Below are 16,798 nucleotides of genomic sequence, written 5' to 3'. Positions count from 1 at the left end.
TAGTTGGTTTTTACCTAGTAACTCAGACCCGTTGTTGACAACTCCTCAGCCAATTAGAGATCTGAGCTGGGACCTCGCGCTCGCTGATATCTGAGTCCAAACTTGTCTGTACCCACAGGTGGCCTTTGTTGGTGTTCGTTGGCCTCCTTGGTTTGTTTTAGATGCTGAAATGGCACAAGCTGTTGAGCTAGGACTGCTGAGTTTCACTGGCGGGATCTTGAGATCAAAGGCATAAATAAGCCCAGAAGGCAGGTTGGAGAGTTTTAGGACACAGAGTGGAGGAGAGGCTCGGGAGGGCGCTTTCCTTTGCACTTAACTACTCAGCAAGCTAGGGCCACAAGGAAGGCTCTGGGCTGAGGTGGGGAGGAGGAGCCCGGCAGAGGAGATGCCCGGGTGGCAGCAGGCTCTGAGGACCTCCCTGTCTGACCAGGCAGTCTCAGCTCCGGCTCGTCCTCTGGCCCCTCCCCACCGCCGGCCAGAGTCACACATGTGTTTTCCTGTTTTCCATTTCGGTCCCAGGCACCCTCTGCCTTTTCTGCTCCTCCGTGTCAACAGCTGCTGAAGTCACACCCCCATTCTCTAACTACCACCCCTCACCCCAGTGTGCTGCTAGCCCCCTCCTCCCTGCACTTGCCCAGAGGTCTCCCGGACAGGTAAGAGGAGGGGAAGCAAGGGCAGTGGAAGTGTAGGGAGCGCAGGGGGAGGATGGAGTACCTGAAAATTGGCCAAAGAGAGAGAGGAAGAAGAACCTTATTTCTTGGCCCCTATCCCTGGCACTGTCTAGGTAGAGCTCTCTGTCCGGAGACTTCAGCTGTAGTTAATGGAAGCTCTGGTCAGAGCAGTAAACAGTTTTCTTTTTTTAATTCACTTTTTTTTTTTTTTAAGGAACGGTTTGAGCTATAGTGGAATATAGAAAAACAAATGGAGAACTGGAGAGGGAGGGGCTATGGAGCTATGGAGGCCTGGTGAGGAATCCAACTACACTAGCATGTATCTGTTTTGTTTCTGTTGTTAAGGGAGGCAATGCAGACCAGTTAAAGAGCGGAAGGCAAGGCTTGGGGTCTCTCAGGGGAGAGAGGGTGTTCTCGCAGTAGCTCACTGAGCTTGGCAGAGGAGTCTAGACTCCGAGCTGTGTGTAGGTTCCCGGAGGAAGGGCATTTCTGGTGGTGCTGTTGAAGCATGAAGCATGGTAGTTCAGCACTGGCTAGCTGCTCTGCCAGGCCCTCCGTGCCTGGTGTTCTGCTGCCTGCTCCCTGGAAGGCCTGGACTGGGAACTTCTTTAGGCTCTAGGATGAGTGTATTCTTTTCTGGAATAGCCATGATGTCCTTAGCGATGAGCACAGCAAAAGAAAGGGAAAACGACAAGCAGTGTGTCAGCATCTGTAAAATCTGCCCTGGCTGAGTTCCTCTAGAGTGGTGGAAGCGTTACAGTGAGAGCCAAAAGGGGTGTCTTCTTGCCTTTGGTGCTAGGCAGTGGTTGAGGAAAGAGGGGGCACTTCCATGAATGGCAGGCAGCCTGTCTTGCCTGGTTGCAGAGGCCTTACTGGCAGCTGGAAAGAGGATTCCATTTGTTGTACTTCCTGGAGAGACCACTAGGGCATGCTGTTTGCTGGGGTGTGGGTTCCATCCATCCTTCAATTCCTTAAGGACTTCACTGGTTTTTGTTGTATATTTGTTTGTTTGTTTGTTATCAATCATGAGCTCAACCTCCTGGACCCTCACATCCTTTTCTCCCTTATTCTTTCCAGGGATTCACATTTGAGTCTGTACTCCACTGACGGCAAGGGCATTTTGATCCTAAAAGGGCAGGTGTCTTGATGTGTGTTTCTGTGTCTTCAATAGAAGTCACAGTACTCTGGGTAGACATTGTCACTTCTCTCTCTCTCTCTCTCTCTCTCTCTCTTTTTTTTGTTTTTTTTTTTTTTGGTTTTTCGAGACAGGATTTCTCTGTGTAGCCCTGGAGCTCACTTTGTAGACCAGGCTGGTCTCGAACTCAAAAATCCACCAGCCTCTGCCTCCCAAGTGCTGGGGTTAAAGGTGTGCTCCACCATGCCCGGGCGTCACTTCTCTTTTTCACCCCAAATGACAATGGGAGGTGCAGCCGGAAGGCAGTGACAGTGATTCCACCCAGGCTGTCCCCCTAAAGACTGCAGATTGCTTTCCAATCTAATCTTAGTCCGCCCTAGGTAGGTAACTCATTAGGGAGCCACCTGGGGTGGCTTCCTGTCTAAAGGGATGGTCTGGTGACCAGAGACAATGACGGGCCAGAGAGCTGGAAGCTGAGGAGACAGCACAGCTGTGTGATCTTCACTGCCTGCCTCCTCTCCACTTGGCACCCTGCAGAGTGTGTGGTACCTGCTTCCTGGCTGCATACTTTCCATCGAGCTAATGCATTGAAATGCACAGTGGGGTGTCTGGCCTGGACAAGGACTCAGGCAGTGTTAGCACTACCATCATGGACGTGTTTCAGGGGAGGCTGGGAGGAAAGGGCAGTGTCTTCAAGACGGATCTCAGATGTATGTAGGGCTGCCTTGTGAGAAATGCAATCTTTAAAATTTTTTTAAAAATTCATTTTTATGTGTATGGGTGTTTTGCCTGCATGTGTTTATGTACCGTGTATGTATTAGTAGCTATGGAGTCCAGAAGAGGGCATCAAATCTCCTGAAACTGGAGTTGTGAGCTGCCATGTGGGTGCTGGGTGTGGTGCTCGGGTCTTCTCAAGAACAGAAAGTGCTCTCAACTGCTGAGCCATCTCTCCATCCTCAAAGCACAGTTTTTGGGAGGCCTAAGCCCAGCATCCCATCTCGGTTTAGCTAAGAACATCAAGGGGCTGGGCTGGGAGGGTGAGTGAGCATAGAGATGAACTGTCTCTGACTATTTCTGTAGAATAACCAAAGAGTGAAGAAGAGGTAGAAGAAGAAGGGATACACAGTTGGGTTTCAGAACAGGTAAGCTGCCAAAAAAGGCTCAGTATACCAGAGTTAAAGTCGATTATAAAGGTAGAATAAACTGTGATTTCAAATTGTAGAACTTTTTCTGTTTATTCTGGGCCTGTCTAACATAGTTCAGTGAAACCTTATTTCCACACTATTTTTGTGCCTTGGGGGTAGGTAAGCGCTCTACCATTGAGCTATACTCCAACTTTCCATACACACACACACACACACACACACACACACACACACATACACACACACATTATTATTATTATGTTAGCTTGTTTTTTTTTTCTTTTGAGGCAGAGTTTCTCCTCATAGCCCTTGCTGCCCTAGAACTCACTCTGTAGACCAGGCTGTCCTTGATCTTTGAACTCAGAGAGCTCCCTGCCTTTGCCCCCAGAGTGCTGGGTTTAAAGGTGTGTACCACGGTGCTCAGCTAATTTTTTTATTGTAGTGCGCGCACGCTCGTAGAACAGTAGGAAATTTTCTCCTTCCATCATGGGCTTCATCTTGGCAGCCCCTCTCCCCCTCCCCCACCTTTGACATGGGGTCTCTAGTCTGGCCTTAACCAAATAGGACCCTCCTGTCTCAACCTTCTGGATGTGGGATTACAGGTATGAGCCATTCACGTCTGGGCCTCCATATATTTTTAAGAAATGGAGGAAAGCTTGTACTGAGACCTACATAGGAAGTTTTGGGCGCTCCAGAGGTTGTAGTGTGTTTCCCTAAGAATGAAAGAGCATAATGGTGGAATGGAGTTGGATCTAGAAGTTTGATCTCATTTCTGAACCATATTTCTTTTGAAATCGCTCGAGGGTCAGACTTTGGGGGTGATGCCCCGGTTTAGAGGCAGCCACCCCTTTCTCTGCATGGGGAAGTGTACAGCGATCTCACTTAGAGCGCCACATGGGGCGTCTGAACCACTCCCATACTTCCGCCAATCTCAGCCTGTGAACAATGCGTCCCATTCTCTAACCTTCCTGCCTTTCTTGTTTCGGGTGAGAGAGAGAAGTGAAGTTTGGGTGGGCCATGGAGGGAGGACACATGGGGAGAGGTCTGTGCCACCAGTGCTCTGTACTTGGTAACTTATTAGACTCTCTGGGGTTTCAGAGAGCACACCCAGTTAGTTAGCTGTCCCTTCCTCTGGGCCTCCTGTCCCGGGGCAGAGCTGACAAAGGAGATTCCTGATCGAGCACCTTCTTATCACAGAAAGTGCTGAGCCAGGAGCTCCTAGCTGCCCCTTTCGCAGATATGAAAGGCCTGTGAACCTTGGACCCAGAGGGTTGCTTAACGCTCCTCTCCCTTTTCCTCACCCCTTCCTTTCCTAGCTCCCTCACCTCCTCCTCCCTTCTTGACCTGACTTAAATCCGGTAGGCGTTTGTCTGGGTTTCCCTCTTACTGCTGGAGGAAGGAGGAGCTGTCAGATCTCTGTTCTTGGAGGGTGTGTGTGCCTCTTTGTCTCAGAGACTGCGGCTGGCCATTGCTGTGGGAACCTCCTTATATCCAGAGCCAGGGAGTGAGTGTGCCCCACCCTGTCCCCTTGCTAAACCCTCTGCTGTTCTCTGTCTGTCCAGTCACTTCCTCGAGCTACAGAGCCTCTGGCTGTAGTGTTTCGCCATTTGTCTGATTGCTTTCCTATTTTGTGCAGCTGTCTCTAGCTCTGTATTTCAGGGCATCTGCTGTCTGGCCTTAGCTCTTTCTTTTCCTTGGTTTGCTTTGATATGTCTCCAGCAGTTCTATGGTGGGTGTCTATGGTGGGTGGGCAGCCACCACCCACTGCCTCCAGTCATCTCTGGTTTCTGCTGTGTGTTTGGGCCACCCTTCTGAAAGATCATTCCTACTTTTTGGCTGGTGTGATGTGAGAGATTTGGCAGCAGGAGGCCTGGGATGCTAGAGGCTGGGACAGGTATCTGGGAATGGAAAAGCAGTACAAAGCGAATCAATCTCCTGTCTTTTTTTTTTTTTTTTTTTTTCTTTCCAGGATGGGTGGGGCTGCTTGGGCTTTGCCAACATCTAAGATGCCAGCTGACCATTTGTTAATGGCTATTCCCGAGCAGGGAGGTGGCTGTGCATCCGTAGCAGGAGCGCTTTAAAAGCTTCAGCCCAGCACACAGACTCCTTAGGGGAAAGAACAGCAAATCAGCAAAAAGAGGATCTAGCGAATCAGTTGGTTTCAGGGTTGGTTCCTCATACAGGCATCTCAGCGCAGGGACATTTGAAACTGAAATCAGAGGGGAGAGACTTTGGGGGTCAGGGGGAGGCAGAAAAAAGTTTTACCAAACTGCCTCATTCATGCCTGTCCTGTGTCATAACAGGTTGAGGGTTCAGCTGTCTGATAAATAAGGTATGCTACATCCTAAGGCTAGCATGTTTTCCCCTTTTGTGGGGGAAAAGCCAAGCCGGGGTCATTTTGACATGCCTTGGGTGTTGCGGGGAGACAGAAGTGAGGAGGGTGTCTGGACTGGTGGGTGCTGACTGCCTTGGGCCCTGTGGTGTGGGAGGGAGAGATTCTGCAGTGACCAACACAGCCTTCTTTCTTCCTTAGAGGGCAATGCGAGCAAGCTGGTGAAGGTCTTCCTTCTCTTCGCCATGGTCAACAGCACCAAGTATGAAGTGGCTGCTCAGCACGAGGCCGACGATGGCTCTGCTCTCGGGGATGGGGCCAGCCCAGTGGCGGAGCAGGTCAAACTGAAGAAGGAGATCTCCCTGCTTAATGGCGTGTGTCTCATAGTGGGGAACATGATCGGCTCCGGCATCTTTGTCTCCCCTAAGGGTGTGCTCATGTACAGTGCCTCTTTTGGCCTCTCACTGGTCATCTGGGCTGTCGGGGGCATTTTCTCCGTCTTTGGGGCCCTTTGTTACGCTGAACTGGGTACCACCATTAAGAAATCCGGGGCCAGCTATGCTTATATCCTGGAGGCCTTCGGGGGATTCCTTGCGTTCATCCGCCTCTGGACTTCTCTGCTCATCATTGAACCCACCAGCCAGGCCGTCATTGCCATCACCTTTGCCAACTACATGGTGCAGCCCCTCTTCCCGAGCTGTGGCGCTCCCTATGCCGCCGGCCGCCTGCTGGCCGCTGCCTGCATCTGTAAGTAGAGATGGGGCAGGATTGGTGTTGTGGAGGACTGGGTAGAAGTGGGGGTGTGTGAGTCCAGCCAAGGAGGAGGAGCTGGGAAATGATTGCCTACAACAGCTTTTTTAATTGTAAAAAGTAATGTGCACTGCGGGAGTGTAGCTTAATAAGACCTCAGTTGGAAGCTCCAGGCTCACTGGCCAGTGCTACTCCTAAAGAGTTTTGCGTGAAAATTCAGTTCAATGTAGTTTAAGGTTTAGGGAAGCAGCCAGTTAAAGGGCTTGCCTAGCATGTACGAGGGTAGGCTTTCATTCCCCAGAACAACATAAACTGTGTGCTGCTTAGTACCTCTAACCCCAGCATCTGGGAGGTTTCTTGAGGGCCAGTAGCTTAAGGTCATTTCTTTCTTAGCAAGTTTGAGGCCAGCCTTGCATGGAAGAGATCCTGTCTCAAAAAGCAAGCAAACAGGTTGGATGTGATGGAGCATGCCTTTAATTCCAGAAGGCAACAAGATGGGTTTCTGGGGCCAGCCTGCTCTACACAGTGAAACCATGTCACAAACAATCAAGCAAACAAAAAAACGATTAACTTAATATAGTGTTAAAAAATGAAGGTAGAGCCAGGCAGTGGTGGCACACGCCTTTAGGCCCAGCACTCAGGAGGCAGAAGTCTGTGGATTTCTTTGAGTTTGAGGCCAGCCTGGTCTACAGAGCATGTTCCAGTACAGCCAGGGCTACACAGAGAAAACTTATCTTGAATCTTCCACCCCCTGCAAAAGGAAGAAAGCAGCTCAGCACGTGTTCCCTAATGCTGGTTGCCTATTGCAATTGGCATGCTCTTCCTAATAGTTCTTCAAGGATATATATATATATATATGTGTGTGTGTGTGTGTATATATATATACACACATTTTTATTTTTTATTTTTTTTTATTTTTTAAATGAAGTAGGGTGATGCCATTGTACCTGTATTGCTGTAACTCCTAGCGTTGATCAGATGTCCTTGCTGCAGGCCTGTCTATGGCCTAGTACACTAGTTTCGGCTGCTTAGATTTAGAGATGGTCATGGGTAGATGGTGCACTGTGGTACTTATCCTTTATGCACTTTCAGGAGTTTTGGTTTCTCCTCCTCCTTTTCTCCTCCTTTTTTTGGAGACAGGGTCTTGCTGTATAGCACAGATGGACCTGGAACTCACCACAGTACCCATTCTGACCTTGGCCTTGGCATCTTTGTGGCTCGACCTCTGAAGTGCTAGTGTTATAAGCATGTGCCACTGTGCCTGGTTCATGAGTGATTTAAAAAAAAAACACTTTATTTATTTATTTATTTATTTATTTATTTATTTATTTATTTATTTATTTATTTATTTAATGCATATGAGCACACTGTAGCTGTCTTCAGACACACCAGAAGAGGCCATCGGATCGCATTGTAGATGGTTGTGAGCCACCGTGTGGTTGCTGGGAATTGAACTCAGGACCTCTGGAAGAACAGTCCGTGCTTTTAACCGCTGAGCCATCTCTCCAGCCCTCATGAGTGATTTTTAATTACGTATGTATTGATACAGAGTAGCTGTATGTCTTATGGGATGCAGTGTGGCACTTTATATTTTTGGTTGTGAGCCTAGCCTTTAATGGCCGAGCCATCTCTCCAGTGCCAGTGTGGCATTTTAATCCATCCTCACCAGCCGGGTGATGGGCATGCCTGTCATGTCATGTGTGTGCTGTCATTTCCTTGTGTTAGGAATGCTCAAAGTCCTCAGTAAATTCTGGCCAGCCGGAGTCTGACTGTGCTATATAAGCTTCGAAGTGATTTGTTCTTTCCAGTTGCTCCCTTGGTCTATCAGTCTTCCTATCCCCCCTCCACGCCCCACCCCGCCTTCCTTTCCCCTCCCAGATTCTGGGAACCCTCCTCCTCCTCCTCCCACACACCCCACCCTGCCTTCCTCACCCCTCTCAGGTTCTGGGAGCCCTCTTCCTCCTTTTTCTTTTTTCCACCACTGTTCTATTATCACCTTAAAAAAAAATTAACACAGGGTCTTACTGTGCTGCTCTGGCTGGCCTGGAACTTGCTGTGTAGATCAGGCTGGCTTCAAACCTGCTTCCACCCCCCAAGTTTCATTTCTGTTCAGGATTGTTAAGTTCACCCTCCCATATAAATTTTGTGATTTAATAACAAAAAAATAATCTGTGTGTCTGCACAAGCAGACCTGGATGGAGACTTCAGGTGTTTTGCTCTCTCGCTGTCTAATTTACTCCACTGAGACCCACTGGGACAAGGTGACTTTCTGAACCTGGATTGAAGCTGGTGGCCAGCAAGCCCAGTGATGCTTGTCTGCCACCAATAGTGTGACTATGCCCAGATCTGTGTGTGGGCTCTGAGGATTTGAACTCAGGTCCTTATGCTGTGCCGCCATCTCCCATCAGGCGTGTTTCTTTCCCCATCTGTGAAGGGGAATGTCATTGTGCAGTCTGCACTGGCTCTGTAGGTTGTTTTGGGCAATACAGACATTGTAGCACTTCTCTAATCCATTCTCTCTCTCCCCCTCCCTCCCTCCTCCTCTCCTTTACCTCCTTCTCCTCCCTTCTCTTTTGAGACAAGGTCTCCCTATATAGTCCCGTCTGTCTTGGAACTCTGTGTTGACCAGGCTGATCTCAAAAGCACAGAAATCCATTTGCCTCTGTCTCCTAAGTGCTGGGATCAAAGGATCAAAGGTATGCACCACCATGCTTGGCTCCTGTGTGTGTGTGTGTGTGTGTGTGTGTGTGTGTGTGTGTGTGTGTGTGGTGTGCCTATGGGTATCCTCCTTAGCTTTTAGTGTTGTTTTGTGATTCTCATTGTAGAAACCATTAATCTCTTTGCCCACATTTATTCTGGGGGCCTTATGTTTGGCAGCTGTTGTGAATGAGAATAGGTCTTGATTTGTCTTCCAGCAACTTCATTCAGTATTGGTATGTAAGAGAGCAATTTTTTAAAAAGCTGGTCTTGTATTTTGTAACCTCACTGGATTTGTCAGTTCTAACAGTTTTTGGCTGGAGTCTCGAGTTTTTCTGTGTGTACCGCAGTGTCATGTGACAACAGGGACAGCTTGACTTCCCTTCCCATGTGTCAGTGCCCCCGTTTCTTCACATGCCTTCTTCTTATGGCCAGCAGGTCTCATACTGGATTCTGTAAGAGGCATGAGGTGCATGCCTGGATCCCAGTGCTTGTGATGGTAGTGGGGTACAGGAAGGTCAGGAGTTCAAGGTTACTCTTTTTTTTTTTATAAGATGAGGTCTGTCTGACTATGTACCTGGGCCTGGTCTCAATTTGCTTTGTGACCTAGTGTGCAAGCCCTGTAATATGTCTCTCTCTCTCTGTCTCTCTCTCTCTGTATACACACCTTCAATTGTGGTGTGGGTGTGCCTGTGCCAGAGTTTGTGAATGGAGTCAGAAGATAAATCAGATGTTGGGCCTCACCATCTGCCTGGGAAAGGGTGTCTTTAAAAATATTAAATTTTGATAATGTTATACATGTATACAATTAATTTGGGTCATTTTCACTTCTTTTGCCCTCTCCCCACTCTTATGAACCACCTCTTTTTCTCAACAAGTCCCCCTCCTACTTTCCCAGCTTTTTTTTTTTTTTTGGCCCCTGCTGAGTTTAGTAAGGCTTGTTTATGTGAGCGCTGGTGGGAGTTATTTACTGGTGCATAGGTGGTGCAACAGTGGTTGGACCACTGAAGGAAAGAATTCCTCCTCCAGTCTCTCAGGGACATGAGCCCCTCCCCAACCCTTGATTCAGGGTTGCCTGGCTTCACCTTGTGCAACTCCTGTGCAGGCAACCACAACTGCAGAGGATTCACGGATGCGATGGCATGTGGAGTCCAGAGACAGTGTTTTACAGTCCTCTGCCCCATCCTCCACTGTCCTACTCCCTATTTTCCATAGTCTTTCTCTTCAGCCCCTCCAAACAAAACAGCAACAAACACAGTTGGTGATGGGAGCAGCTCAGTGGTGGAGCACTTGTTTGTTTTTTAGCAGGTATGAGGTACTGGGCTCAGTCTCCAGGTTGGCAGAACTCAGCAGCAAATCTGTCTACTAGTGGGCTGCTTTTCTTCTTTCTCTGCGTAAATAACTTACACTAGAAAGTGATTTAATGGGCTGGAGAGATGGCTCATTGGTTAAGAGCACTGATTGTTCTTCCAGAGGTCCTGAGTTCAATTCCCACACAATGCACTCTTCTAGTGTGTGTCTGAAGACAGCTGCAGTGTACTCATATAAATAAAAATAAGTAAATCTAAAAAAAAGAGAAAGTGATTCAATGTGTGTGTGTGTGTGTGTGTGTGTGTGTGTGCGTGCGTGCACAAGTGTGTGTGTGTGTTTTGGTTAGAGGACAACTTGTGTGAGTCTGTTCTGCCTTTCCACCATGTGGGTCACAGGATTCAAACTCAGCCATTACCTACCGAGTCCTTTTTGCCGAGCATGAGTTTTTTCTTGAGAGACTTTTAGTCTATGATCCACTCTTCTTATTTGTTAATGGTCTGCTTAGGTTTTGTGTGTTCTCATGCCTCCATTGGTAGAATACATGTGTTCAGAGATCTAGCCATTTCTCCCATCTAGGTTTTCCATTCCTCTATAATGATCCTCCACACTTCTCTAATAATGTTTCTTTTTTGTGTCTGATTTGATTTATTTGGGATTTTTTTTTCTTGTTTAGTCTAGTCCTTGCTAAACACCACAGGCTAATAAATAAAAAGCCTGGTGCCAGGAATGGGTTACACCATTTGGAGTTGTTGGTCAGTGAGGTACCGTAGACTTCCAAACATGACAGGCCATTGATTCCCTTCCGAATGCCGGTTAAGACACCACCTGAAGACACCACAGACATGAGTGTCAGGGTAGTACTGACCCGGAAGCTTCATCTCTATTGGCCTAGCTTTCCTAGTGCTGGAAGGTGCTGTGCATATTACTGGAGGAGAAAAACAGTGGCTATTCTCCCCAGATGTAAACCCTAAGAACTACAGTAACAATCTGCCCGGTCAAGATATGCCCAAAGTACAATAGTGGCATGAATGTTAGAGGAGTAACCGATTACTCTCTGGTTGGTTTTAAGCTCATTTGATATAGGGCTAGCGAGATGGCTCATCAGTTCAGAGCACAAGCTGATCTTCCAGTGAACCTTGGCTTGATATCTAGCACTCATATAGGAGATCAACAAACAACTATCTTTGACTCCATTTCCAGGGAATCTGATGCCTTCCCCCGACCTACATGGGCAGTAGGCACATGTGTGGTACACAGGCATACATGTAGGCAAAACACTCATACATGTTAAAACAAACAAACAAACAAACAAACAAGACATATCCCATCTGATGGAACCCATCCCTGGCACTGTTATCAGGGCTGTGCCCTGTGGCTACATAGGCCATAGGGCCTGGGGAGTCCCTGTTACTATTACTCTGCTAAATGAACATACATTAAACTGACTTCTAATGACCTACTGCTAGTCCTGTAGATTAACACATTGTATCAATCACTTTTCTATTGTGTTGACAAAACACCACTGACCAAGGGCAACTTATATAAGAAAACATTTAATCGGACTTAGGGTTTCAAGATTAGAGTCCATGCTGGTAGGACAAAGGCACTGTGGAAGGAACAGCTGAGAGCACATATCTTGATCCGAAAGCAAGAGGAAGAACTAACTTGAAATGGCATGAGTCTTTTGAAACGTTAAAAACTGCTCCTGGTGACACCATCCTTCCTAAATATTCAAACAGACTGAAGACCAAGTATCCAAATATATGAGCCTGTGAGGAGATTCTCACTGAACCACTGCATGCATCTTTCAACTCTCACCAGATAAGCTGCTTCTTGTAGGAAATGGAAATTAACACAAAGACGCACAACTGGTCAAAGTGCAGAGAAGAGACTGAGGAGTTCTCAGTGCTGCTAGAGGGCATGCCTGTATTATACTCGCTTCCTTAAAGGCTCAGGGATTTTTGTGGAAGAAGGAGTGGAAAGACTGTAAAAGTCAGAGGTGATGGAAATTTACAATTATTTCCTCCTCCTCCGCCTCTTCCTCCTCTACCTCTTTTTCCTCTTCCTCCTCTTCTTCCTCCTCCTTCTCTGTCAGAAGCCATCTAGGAAAGGCTATGGCAAGCAAATGAGTTTTCTGGAGATGGCCCACTGTTTTGCATGACTGCAGTGGGTGCACTCTGAGATGCAGTGTCCTCAGAGACCTCATCCCAGCATTGCTTCTCACTGCTGATGTGCCTTTCCTGCCACTGTTACGTAGCCCGATGATTCCTGGGCATTAGTCCACCCAACTGTATTTGGCAAATTTCTTGCAGATCAACATGAAAATGCACTCTCATGTAGTAATGTTGTATAGACTAATTGATGATTTCATAATTCCTGATAATGATTTTATAGAATTCCTAAACTGATATAAGTTACTCTCAAACCCCCTGTAGAATAAAAGCTGCAAATAGAGCTCTGTAAACCTTCATGTGTCACAGGCTAGTTGCACTAGGAAAAGAAAACAGGTGTGGAACAAATTTACAACCTAGAAAAACATTCCTTCTAGGTTAGGAACGAGGCCACTATCTGGTAACTATAGGTAATAAACTGGGAATGAGCAATTTATTGTAGGTGCAAGGACAGGAAATAAGTAATGGAGTAGTTTATACGAGACTTCAAAAATAATAAGACACAAGGCAGATGATTAGTTTTTTGACAAAACCCAGCTAACTTGTGATGTAAAAACTGTTGCTTTAAACGTATAATGAGCTTGTGGTGCCATAAAATACAAAAATGAATGTTTAGTTAGGTACTAGTCTTAATGGAAAGATATGTAAACAATTCTGTGGTAACTCCTTAAGCCTTATCGACACGAACTGTTGCCTTAAACTTAGTATGAACTTATGGGATGTAAAAGTGCTTAGAAAACCATGTGATCAATTATCCCGGGAAGGTATAAAAACCAAGAACAAGAATAAAGTGGTAGTGTAGCCCTTTTCTCCTTCATTCAGCGTGTGTGTGTGTGTGTGTGTGTGTGTGTGTGTGTGTGTGTGTGTGTCTGACTTTTTTTTTTTTTCTTTCTTTTTCTCTCTGGCTCATGGAGAGTTAAGGAACTCGGAGCCTCTTGCCTGGATAGCTAGATGCCTGAGTCAAAGAGTAAAGAGCCCAGGCAGCTTAGTTTCTTTTCTAATTCTCCTGCTACATTCAGCAGGAGTTAATTGCCAGAAGCCATCAGCTTTTGGCCCCTGAATAGCAAGAGGGAGTTAAATTGTTGAAGTGATCGCTTTTGACCCTGATCACCAATGCCACCCTTGTTATCTTCCCCAGCTAGCTGAATGTTGGGTGGGACCTGGGCACTCCTCCTCCTCTTCCTCCTTTTCCTCTTTCTTTTCAAGATTTATTTATTAGGCCAGGTGTGGTGGCCCATGCCTTTCATCTCAGCACTTACAGGCCGAGGCAGACAGATCTCTGTGAGTTCAAGGCCAGTCCCATAGAAAGTTCCAGGGTAGCCAGGGTTTTATATATATAGTGAGACCTTGTGTCAAAAGAAAAACAATAAAAAAAAAGAGAGATTTATTTATTTATTATTTATTTATTTATAAAAGAAATTTACCCTGTAGACTATGCTGTCTTTGAACTCAGAGATCCACCTGCCTCTGCTTCTCAGGTGCTAGGATTAAAGGTGTGTGCCACTATCACCTGGCAAGATTAATTTCATATATAAATACATATTTTTAAACATGTATGAGTGTTTTGCCTGCATGTATGTATGGGTCATGTGTGTGCAGTGCCTGAGGAAGCCAGAAGAGAGCATTAGATCCCCCCAGAAACAGAGTTAGAAGTAGTTGTGAACCACCAGGTGGGTGCTGGAAACAGAATCCAGGTCCTTGGCAAGGCAGTAAATATCTCATCTGCTGGGTCATCTCTCTAGCTTCTATTATTTCTTCTTGTTGGATTGATCTCTTTATCACTGTGGCTTTGATTTTATCTGACGCCTTGTAGTTTTTATATTACCCAGGCTGTCCTCGAAATCTTGGGTTCATGTGACCCTCATACCTCAACTTTGTAGGGGTTTTGTTTGTTTGCTGTTTGAGGTAGGATCTCACTATGTAGTACTGGCTAGCCTGGGATTGTCTGTGTAGATCAGACTAGCCTCAAATTCACAGAAATCCACCTTCCTCCACCTCCTGAATGGTTGGGATCAATAGTTTGTGCTATCACACCCAGAGACTTTAAAGTTTGTTAATTGAATTGTATTCTGTTTGATAAAAGTACAGGTACTTCAGGTCAATTTTGGTTTCTATTGCATGATACATGATTTTTTTTTTTAAAGATTTATTTATTATTATATGTAAGTACACTGTAGCTGTCTTCAGACACACCAGAAGAGGAGTCAGATCTTGTTACGGATCGTTGTGAGCCATCATGTGGTTGCTGGGATTTGAACTCTGGACCTTCAGAAGAGCAGTCGGGTGCTTTTACCCACTGAGCCATCTCACCAGCCCGGTACATGATTTTTTAAAAAAAAGATTTATTTATTTATGTGAGTACATTGTAGCTGTCTTCAGACACAGCAGAGGAGTGCAGAAGATCTTATTACAGATGGTTTGTGAGCCACCATGTGGTTGCTGGGAACTGAACTCAGGACCTCTGGAAGAGCAGTCAGTGCTCTTAACCACTGAGCCAGCTCTTCCAGCCCAGGATACATGTTTTCATCTCTTCACCATAGTCTGTGTGAGTTTAGTTGGTGAAGCAAGTTGCTCAGAAGCAGTTTGCACGAGTATTTCTTTTTTTTTTAAAGATTTATTTATTTATTATTATATGTAAGTACACTGTAGCTGTCTTCAGACACACCAGAAGAGGGAGTCAGATCTTGTTACAGATGGTTGTGAGCCACCATGTGGTTGCTGGGATTTGAACTCTGGACCTTCAGAGGAGCAGTCGGGTGCTCTTACCCACTGAGCCATCTCACCAGCCCCTGCACGAGTATTTCTATGGGCCAGAGTTGTAGACATTTCGATCCATCTTCACTTTTTCTTCTCTTAAATTCTGTATGAATAGAGAGCCACATTAGTGGTGTTGGGAGCCGGCTAGCCCATAGTCCCTTCTTTCCAGTCTCCTCTCAGAGGGTGATGGCCTTGGGGATGACTGTGATCCTTCAGCTGTGAAGCTCAGACACTCTTGTCTGTTTGCAGAGGAGCAGTGCCAGGGAGTGCAGGAGTTTTACACCAGGGCCTTGTTCACTGGCCTGACTCCATTAACCTTATTTCCTGTTCTCTTACTTTCTTTATTGCTGCTGTCTCTGCTCCGCATCCTCCGTTCCCCTGCTTTACGCTATGTAAACAACTGACTGGTTTTTGTTTTTGGTTTTTTTTTTTTGTGATTTACTTGTTTGTGGCCTACGCTGATCTCTGCGTGGGGGATGTGTGTCAGGCGAGGCTGTAGTCAGGAAGGGCAGAGGGCACTCTCGGGGAGGCCTTTCCCCTGAAGTGTCTGATGTGGTCTGTAATTTTTCTCGTGGCAATTTTGTGTGACCTAGGAGGTCACTCACTGTCCAGCCTCCTTTTAGGATCTGTTATGTTAGTCTTGGGCTCCTCAGATGTGGCGAAAAGTAACATAGCTGTGTAGAGAGAGGGCTCATTCTCTAAGTGATATTTTTAAGGTGACTGCATCACTGTAAGCGACAGGCTTCTATTATTCTAACCACTTTTGCTGACATTTCTTTTAAGCCAGTGGTGCGTTTGCTTGCCTTTGTAATTTGACATTTCTTCTGATGACTCAGGGTTATTACCGCACAGCCTTCTTTTCCCATTTCCCTTCCTTCCTTTTAAGACAGGGTCTTGCTAAATCACAAAGGCTGGCCTTCAACACATCTCGATTTTTCTGTGACGGTGAGGTCTCCTCAGGCTCCTTGGGTAGGAAAGAACATTTGCTGCTTTAGGGGCTTCGGACTGTTGACTTCAGTTCTCTGGGCTTTATTCTTCCCTGATGTCTAGTTGTGCCACCTGTGACAGCTGCCTGTCATCCCTTGATTCTGGCATTATACCTGCCTACATCTGCCACTCCCCTCTGATCTGATGTCTCTAATTTGAGAATAGGAATGTACTCAAACTCTTGAACACCCACCTACATACACTTGTTCCAGAAAGCATGCAAAGTAGCCATAGCTACGGAGAATCTGTGGACTTCCCCTGTCAGTAAAAGGCACGGGGTTTGCATGTGGGTTCAGGGCAGCGTGTGTGTGTGTGTGTGTGTGTGTGTGTGTGTGTGTGTGTGTGTGTGTGTGTGTCACTCAAAATGGTTTATTGTGCACCTACTATATTCAAAACACTCAAGGTGCAAGAGACAGATGGTTAGCACACATCTGTAGCAATCTGCTGCCTTGGAGTTCTCAGTGGGAGGTTCCTGCTTGAGTCCAGGGCCTGAGGCAGGAGCAAGTTCTGTGCACACTTCTTCTGCTTTTGGTCCCGGCTGGAGAGCTGCCATTAACTGAGGAGGTCTGCTGCCTCTGTGCAGTCCCCTCCCGAGGCCCGGTTGTCATCTCCTGAGTCTCCTCTGGTTTCAAACTCTCTGCGTTTCTCAGTGTTGAACAACTTTCCCTCCCAAGGTGCTAGGCTGAGGCCAGGTGAGAGCCTTTTATTGGACCCCTCTAGGGATACTTCTTTGAGTTTTTTTCCATGCTTCATGGCAGTGTGGACCAAAGAGAGTGCAGCCACCAAGTCCTCCGAGCCAAAGTCTGCCTGTGTGCAGGGACAGGATCTAATTGTTTCGTGGA

At 46.6% G+C, this 16,798-nt stretch overlaps 1 protein-coding gene across 13 annotated transcripts in view; it reads left to right on the top strand.

Moving 5' to 3' along the window:
• Nucleotides 1-16,798, top strand: part of Slc7a7 (solute carrier family 7 (cationic amino acid transporter, y+ system), member 7) — a 50,627-nt gene that overhangs the window by 5,536 nt on the left and 28,293 nt on the right. For 3 of the 13 annotated variants that reach the window (XM_030247702.1, NM_001379497.1, NM_001253679.1), the window contains one exon: nt 5,485-6,030. In XM_030247702.1, coding sequence (XP_030103562.1) covers nt 5,485-6,030 — 546 coding nt within the window. Of the gene's footprint in view, nt 1-519; nt 654-3,916; nt 3,994-4,246; nt 4,310-4,329; nt 4,456-4,509; nt 4,681-4,802; nt 4,846-5,060; nt 5,284-5,484; nt 6,031-16,798 lie in introns of those variants that run through there. The other 10 variants (XM_006518753.1, NM_011405.4, XM_006518752.1 and 7 more) reach the window with 10 other exon arrangements.

Source organism: Mus musculus, chromosome 14, assembly GCF_000001635.26.
Source record: "Mus musculus strain C57BL/6J chromosome 14, GRCm38.p6 C57BL/6J".
NCBI classification, from domain to species: Eukaryota; Metazoa; Chordata; class Mammalia; order Rodentia; family Muridae; genus Mus; species Mus musculus.
Note: the sequence above shows the minus strand (reverse complement) of the source record. Positions and strands in the feature narration are given on the sequence as shown.